We start from the raw sequence: 8,581 nt of genomic DNA, 5'->3' as shown, positions 1-8,581 counted from the left end.
AGTGTAAATAGAATCCATTGCTATTTGCACAGTGTAAATAGAATCCATTGCTATTTGCACAGTGTAAATAGAATACATTGCTATTTGCACTTAGTGTAAATAGAATCCATTGCTATTTGCACTTAGTGTAAATAGAATCCATTGCTATTTGCACTTAGTGTAAATAGCATCTATTGCTAAGAAAATATACTATTTACACTTAGTGCAAATAGCCACTGCCTTAAAATATTGATTAATTGTGTGTGTGTAGATGTGGATGAGTGTGAGCATCCCGGCATCTGTGGTCCGGGTCAGTGTTACAACACCATTGGGAACTACACCTGCATCTGCCCTCCGGAGTACATGCAGATCAACGGAGGAAACAACTGCATGGGTGAGTCACGCTACACGCATCACGCCAGCGGTTTCCCTCAGAGCAGACTGTGACGCGTTTGTTGTGCTGTGTGTTCAGACATGAGGAAGAGCTTGTGCTACAGGAACTACTACTCTTATAACGCCACATGTGATGGAGAGCTGACCTTCAACATGACCAAGAAGTTCTGCTGCTGCTCATACAACATCGGTCGGGCCTGGAATAAACCCTGCGAGAAGTGTCCCGTCCCCAGCACCAGTGAGACACACACTAACATTCATTCATTTAGCACAAGCTTTCATCTGAAGCACATGAGGAATACAACAAGCCATTCATCTGAGGAGGAAATAGCATGAGAAAGTTTCAAACGTCTTTATGTCTAGACGAGAACAGAGAGGGGTTGAAGAAATGGTGAAATGCATGAGAGAGGGGTTTTTATCCATTTCTTGAATATTGTCAGGGATTTGGCAATGAACCAGGGTCTTTAAAATCTTACATTTATTTTTTTTACCAAGTTTAAGGCTATAAAAAAGGCCTAAAGATCTTATATTGTCAAGAAAATTAGTTATAATTTCAATAGGTTTTAAATTGTTGGACAGAAAAACAGGAATTTTACTATGGGTTAATGTGATGATTAACTTTAAAAGGCTATGATTTTATTAAATATGAGGGCTGTGTGTTTCATGGTGCTATTGCATATATATGTATATATGTGAGTGTATATAAATATATATATATTTATGTGTGTGTGTGTGTATATACATATATATAATTTGAAATATATATTTTCATAAGTGCTGTCAAACGATTAATCGCGTCCAAAATAAAGTTTTTGTTTACATAATATATGTGTGTACTGTGTATGTTTATTATGTATATATAAACACACACACATACAGTATATATTTTGAAAATATGTACATGTATTTACATGTATATATTTATGTTCATATAATTTATATTATATAAAAAATATATTTGATATATAAGCATATTTTTCTGAAATATATACATGCATGTGTGTGTATTTATATATACATAATAAATATACGCAGTACACACACATATGTAAACAAAACTTTTATTTTGGATGCGATTAATCACGATTAATCGTTTGACAGCACTAATTTTCTTTCTTTTTTTCAAATGAATATAAATATAATCTTTTATAACTGTGACTCTTAAAATGTTTTATAAGATTTTTTTGTTTTGTTTTAGGTTTTGTCAGAATCTGTATTTTAATTGACTTTTCCCTACCTCTCATACATTTAATTTTGTGCAGGTCTTAAAAAGCCTTAAATCGATTTTAAAAAATCCCACAAACACACAGTCATGACAGTAATGCTGTTCTCTGCTGCAGATGAGTTCGCTGTGCTGTGTGGAAGTGAGAGACCTGGATATTTCATTGACATTTACACCGGTCAAGTCATTGGTAAACACACAGACACACTCAAAGACATTCAAACACAGTTCTGTGTCTGCGAGACTTCACATCCATCCTCTGTGTGTGTGTGTGTGTGTGTGTGTGTGTCTGTGTGAACCGCAGACATCGACGAGTGCCGTGAGATTCCTGGTGTGTGTGAGAACGGCGTGTGTATCAACATGATCGGCAGTTTCCGCTGTGAATGTCCGATGGGTTTTGTCTATAATGACAAGTTGCTGATCTGTGAGGGTAAGGGCTCTAAATATTATACCTGTTTATTTTAGATTATCATATGTTTGCATATATCTCTGTCAGCCTGTTATGAAAATAAAATGTCTGTTAGTAATTTAAAACCTTAAATCATGACATTTCATGGTTTTATTTCAATAAATAATAAACAAACATTATAATATAGTGAAACATATCCCCGAAACGCTTTGATACGACTGTATTTTATCAAATAAGAGTCCATGTTACGCCCCTCTGGAGAGTAAAATCTGCAATAACAAACAAAAAATGTGACAGGATCTGTGACAATCTGTGCGAATGAAATAAGATGATTCACTCTCAGCGCTCTGTGAATGATGTGTGTGCAGATATTGACGAGTGTCAGAATGGGCTGGTGTGTCAGCAGAACGCCGTCTGTCTGAACGTTCCTGGAAGTTTCCGCTGCGAGTGTAAACCTGGATACCGGCAAACTCCCACCCAGCAGTGTGTCGGTGAGTGTGTGTGTAATGGAAATATCTCATATTGCTCATAGTGTGTGTGATGATGATGATGATGATGATGATGATGATGTTTGACTCTTCCTCTCAGATCGTAATGAGTGTGCTGAGAATCCAAACATCTGCAGTCCTGGTCAGTGTATTGACATGGTGGGTAGTTACCGCTGCATCTGCCCCAACGGCTTCAAATCCACGCCAGACCTGTGTATCGGTGAGAGATCAGCCTCACACACCCATCTGTCTGTCTGTCTGTCTGCTCATATGTCTGTCTGTGGTACATCCTCATGTAGATAACTAACTAACCTTCTGGGGTCTGTGTTCATAACCAACTAATCGTCTGTGGTCTATGTTCATAACTAACTGATGGTTTATGTTAATAAATAACTGTCCGTCTGTGTTAATTACTAACTAACTGACCATCCGTGTTCATAACTTAACTGACCATCTGTGGTCTGTGTTCATAACTAACCGACCGTCTGTGGTCTCAGTGTTCATAACTAACCGACCATCTGTGGTCTGTGTTCATAACTAACCGACCGTCTGTGGTCTCAGTGTTCATAACTAACCGACCATCTGTGGTCTGTGTTCATAACTAACCGACCGTCTGTGGTCTGTGTGTTCATAACCATAACGAGCCGCCCGTCTGTGTGTTCATAACTAACCGACCGTCTGTGGTCTGTGTTCATAACTAACCGACTGTCTGTGGTCTGCGTGTTCATAACTAACCGACCACCTGTGGTCTGTGTTCATAACTAACCGACCATCTGTGGTCTGTGTGTTCATAACTAACTGACCGTCTGTGGTCTGTGTTCATAACTAACCGACCGTCTGTGGTCTGTGTTCATAACTAACCGACCGTCTGTGGTCTGTGTTCAGATGTGGACGAGTGCGAGCGTCAGCCGTGTGGAAATGGAACCTGTAAGAACACTGTGGGCTCCTACAACTGCCTGTGTTACCCAGGATTCCAGCTGTCACACAACAACGACTGCATCGGTACACACACACAAGTGTTAAACGAGTGGTGTTTTAATGATGATACTGTTTTTTTACCATCATTATTGCGTTCCTGTTGACTTGAAGCATGTAGCTGTTATTTAAAAGTTTATAAATAAGTGTAGAATATTTATTAATTCCACAGCAGACAGACATGTGTTTGTGGATAAGTTCACTCACCTCCATGTCATCCAAGATGTTCATGTCTTTCTTTCTTCAGTCACAAAGAAATTAAGTTTGAGGAAAACATTCAAAAACTTTTCTCCATATAGTGGACTTCAATGGTGGCCAATGATTTGAAAGTCCAAAATGCAGCTTCAAATGACTCTAAACAATCCCAGCCGAGGAATAAGGGTCTTATCTAGCGAAACAATCAGTCATTTCTTTTTAAATTAATATTTCTTTCTTTCTCTTAACCACAAATGCTCGGCTTGCTCTAGCTCTGCTATGCACGTTGTCGCACATTACGTAATCCTGTTAGAAAGGTCACGCGCGGTTAGTTCTTCATCTTTGTACTTCGGTTAAAAACTCCATCTCATTTTCTCCTCCAACTTTAAAATCCTTCAACATCATTGTTTTACCTTTTTTTGTAAAGGGCATTGACTTTTTTTTGCACGTTGGCTTTGTAAACACTGGGTCGGTGCTTCCGCCTACGTCACGCATGCGCATTGCAGAGCTAACGCTAGCTGAGCATTTGTGGTTAAAAAGTGTATAAATATAAATTTTTTTCAGAAAATGAGCGATTGTTTTGCTAGATAAGACCCTCATTCCTCGGCTGGGATCATGTAGAGCTCTTTGAAACTGCATTTTGATGTTCAAATCGTTGGCCACCATTGAAGTGCACTATATGGAGAAAAGTCCTGGAATGTTTTCCTCAAAAAACGTAATTTCTTTGCGACTGAAGAAACAAAGACATGAACATCTTGGATGACACGGGTTGATTATATTATCAGGACATTTTTAATCTGGAAGTGAACTTATCCTTTAACGGCTGTGTTTTGTTTGCGTCGTTCAGACACAGACGAGTGCACGTCGCTCCGGGGCTTGTGTCGGAACGGAAACTGCATCAACACGGTGGGCTCGTTTGTGTGCGTGTGTCTAGACGGGTATAAACTATCTCCTGATGGCCGGATGTGCGTGGGTGAGTCCTGAAGCTGCTCTGCTGGACCTCCAATGCATGTGTGTGTGTGTATTTATTATCACGTCTCTTCTGCTCAGACATCAACGAGTGTTTGATCAGCCCCGGTACCTGTGGCCCGGGAACGTGCCAGAATCTGGACGGCTCCTACAGGTGCATCTGTCCTCCTGGATACTTCCTGCAGAACGACAGGTGTGAAGGTCAGTGAGGCTCGGGACGATGGTCACTAGTGACTAGTGCTCACAGCGAGTGTGTTCAAATAAAGCAATAAGCCCCAAGAAGCAGTGAATTTATAACAGCTAAGGGGCGTTGTTAGGCACGAAGCAAAGCTGTTATAAATTCACTGTAAACCACGGCTTCACGGGGCTTACTGCTTTTATAAAACGGTTATTCCATATACGTAGTAAGGTTTCACAAAATAAAACAGAGCAAATAAAGTGTAATGATATTAATAAAAACAGTGTTCTTCCACCAAACAATGTAGCTCCTCAGAATCAGTTGTGGTTGCAACAAAGTGGTTGCCGAGCAACAGACAAACGTAAACAAAGGTGTATGTTACTTTGTAGAGTCATTTACAACAGCTTTGAACGCGGCTCAGCCAATCAGAATCAAGGACCGGAACTATCTGTTTTATAACCAGGGCTTGAAAACGAAAAAAATAAATTCAATCGGTTCACTGCGAGCAGAATCGATATTTTAACATTTGTGTTCCTCTGTATTATTATCGTTCCGAAACCGGTTTGCCTAGAAAAAATACCGGTTAATAACGTTATTTTTAAACCTTTTCTTTGCCTATAATAATAATAAAGTACAGCATTTTCTTTACTCAAAAAATCTGGATGCTAAAATATTATTATGTTATAGCCTAGGCTTTGTACTTCACTCCTTCACATCGGCTATATCAGCACAGTGTGGTCACGCTGAACACAACAGAGCAGTGCAACTTTTTATATGTTTCTTTAACTGTATTTTATATTGATAATGAACAGGCTGCAATGTCGCAAAATATGTTGTGTCTGTGTCGGCGCGATATGGTCATATCAACGCTGGTTGGTTATACAGATAGAAGCAAAACATTCAAAATTCAAAACTGTCGAGCTTTTGCAAAATAAATAAAACTGCTTTCTGCCGTCTCGTTTTCCTTTGCGTGAACTTTGGATCGCGTCACAATGAACCGAAACTCAGCACATTTTTTTTTTCTTTCGTTTTGTTAATTTGTCAATGATTTAAGTGAAATATATTTAGTGTATAGGCCAATATAGTCTATTCATTTTTATGTAAGCCTATAGTTTTATTCTTTGCCATTGCGACTTACCTATGATGATGAGTTGACAGCTGAGCGGGAATTTCACTTGTTGGAAATTGTCGAAATTTATGCCACGACTTCGTTAACAAGACGAGACGGGACTATAATGTTATTTGAGGACTACCAGACATTCAAAATACATCCTATAGGCTACTGTCTTGACCAGCGCTCAAATACACACACAGCAGTCCAAATGTCTATCGTGTAGAGTATCTCACGTAAATACAGTCGGTTATGGATTAAGTTAACGTAAACAGGTGGGTGAAAACTGAGCGTGTGTCAGTATTACATGCATGCCTTCCGTCTTAAAGGGACAGCGTTCCTAATTGAGTACCTATCCGTGTCATTAATGTTAACCAACAAAAGATGTTAAATAAATATGTCAAGTAAGCCTACTATATCTGAAAAATGAGTTTAATTTGTATCTCTTTCGTATTTGTCTTATTCTGCTTCTTTTTCAAAAATTATAAATTACATATATTATATATGAACAACTATAATTTTTATAAGTTGCTCCCGTTTCACTACTGTTAAAGGGATAGTTCACCCAAAAATGAAAATTGTCATCATTTATTCAAGTTTTTCCAAATTCAATCCTTGATTCAAATTCAAAAGCTTAATTGATTTGGTCTAAAGAGAGAAGAATTAATGACTTTTTTTGTTTGAAGACTACATATAAAATAGTAGTTGACAAAAATGCAATGACTTTTCGTCAACTAAAACTATGAAAGACTCAAATGACTAAAATGTGACTAAGACTATTAAGCATTTTCATCTGAAGATAAAGACTAAGACTAAATAAAAAATGCCTGTCAAAATTAACACTGGTTGACAGCAAATTTCAAACCGCTTCATCCATGTGTGTGTTTGCTCAGATATCGACGAATGCTCTCAGACGGCAGAGATCTGCATCTTTGGCAAGTGTGTGAACACGCCAGGCAGCTTCAGGTGCGAGTGTCCGGAGGGATTCCAGCTGTCCTCGACCGGAAAGAGATGTGTGGGTGAGTTATCGCAGATATATATCCCACAATTTCGTGATGCTGCAGGTCATCAGTCAGGAATCTCGTCATGTTTAATGAGTGAATGATTTGTTCCTCATGATGTAGGAAGGAAACAGAACACAAGGCTGTTCGTGCATTTGTTGTCTTCACTTGCTCACACTTTCCATTCTGACTCCATGGACAGGACAGGGTGTGTGTGTGTGTGTGTGTGTGTGTGTGTGTGCGCGTTTTTGTGACAAATGAGGACATAAATTTGTATAATGACAAGGGTATGACATAGGTATTACAAGGAGAAGGTGACTTTTCAGGACATTACCCCATGTCCCCACTTTTCAAAACGCTTATAAATCACACAGAATGGAGTGTATTGAAAATCTGAAATAGCACAAAGTTTCCTGTGAGGGGTAGGTTTAGGGGTAGGGTTGGTGTAGGACAATACCACATACAGTTTGTACAGTATAAAAACCATTACGCCTATGGGATGTCCACACTTTTCACAAAAACAAACCTGTGTGTGTGTGTGTGAGAGATGTGTGTGTGTGTGTATGTGTATGTGTGTGTGTGTGTGTGTGTGTTTAGAGGGTGTAAAGGCTTCTGTAAATGAAAAACAGGCCTCAGGGTAATAACAGCAACATAGCCGCCCATCTCTTTCTCAACAGCACAAACACACGCGTGACTGATACACACACACACACTGACACTCACTCACACACACACACACACACACACACAGAGAGAGAGACTGATACACACACACACTCGCACACACACACACTCACACCCACACTCACATGACGTGATGGCAGTAATTGTTATTGTGTGTGTGTGTGTGTGTGTTTCAACAGCATACAAAACTCTGTGTCCTGCACCTGGTAAAATCCCCACTGTACACGACACGACTGTGGGTGAGTGTCTCTGAATCAGACTCACACTCGTGTGTTTGTGAGCACAGACTGATCAGTTGTGTTTCAGATGTGGACGAGTGTTCAGAAAACCCCGGCATCTGCAGGAACGGCCACTGCATCAACACCGACGGGACGTTCCGCTGCGAATGCCCCTTCGGATACCGGCTCGACTTCACTGGGATCAACTGTGAAGGTTTTAAACCCATCATGTCCAGTAACATTTACTAATATTCATGAATTACTAAACAAGTTCAATTTCAGATTTAAAGCAGCTCTATATCAATTCAGTTCATTGTTGATTCAGTTCAGTGTCAATTCAATTCAGTTTAATGTTGATTCAGTTTTGTTCAATAACAGTGGCATTAAAATCTTGTAAAATTTTTCAATTATGAAACTAATTAAATTTCAGGAGACAATAGTGTCATTATTCAGATCAAATCAGTTCAGGTTTTGTTGCAGTTAAATCAATAATATTACTGAATATTATCTTATTAAATCAGGCTGATGGGGAGTGTGTTGAACGTGAGCTCACATGTGTATGTGTGTGTGTGTGTGTGTGTGTGTGAGTGAGTGTCAGTGTGTGTGTGTGTATCAGTCTCTCTCTCTGTGTGTGTGTGTGTGTGTGTGTGTGAGTGAGTGTCAGTGTGTGTGTGTGTATCAGTCTCTCTCTCTGTGTGTGTGTGTGTGTGTGTGTGTGAGTGAGTGTCAGTGTGTGTGTGTGTGAGTGAGTGAGTGAGT

The 8,581-nt window shown here is 39.4% G+C and overlaps 1 protein-coding gene across 1 annotated transcript in view; it reads left to right on the top strand.

Annotated features, from left to right (window-relative positions):
- Positions 1-8,581, top strand: part of fbn1 (fibrillin 1) — an 82,522-nt gene that overhangs the window by 57,500 nt on the left and 16,441 nt on the right. Inside the window, 12 exon segments of the mRNA XM_016518610.1 lie at positions 182-373; positions 452-610; positions 1,713-1,784; positions 1,899-2,024; positions 2,372-2,494; positions 2,592-2,711; positions 3,377-3,493; positions 4,509-4,634; positions 4,712-4,831; positions 6,813-6,938; positions 7,784-7,843; positions 7,911-8,036. Of these exon segments, the coding sequence (XP_016374096.1) occupies positions 182-373; positions 452-610; positions 1,713-1,784; positions 1,899-2,024; positions 2,372-2,494; positions 2,592-2,711; positions 3,377-3,493; positions 4,509-4,634; positions 4,712-4,831; positions 6,813-6,938; positions 7,784-7,843; positions 7,911-8,036 (1,467 nt within the window).

Source organism: Sinocyclocheilus rhinocerous, unplaced genomic scaffold (assembly GCF_001515625.1).
Source record: "Sinocyclocheilus rhinocerous isolate Xijiao unplaced genomic scaffold, SAMN03320098_v1.1 scaffold1093, whole genome shotgun sequence".
NCBI lineage: Eukaryota > Metazoa > Chordata > Actinopteri > Cypriniformes > Cyprinidae > Sinocyclocheilus > Sinocyclocheilus rhinocerous.
The sequence above is the reverse complement of the archived record's forward strand: the minus strand, read 5'-3'. Positions and strand labels throughout refer to the sequence as shown.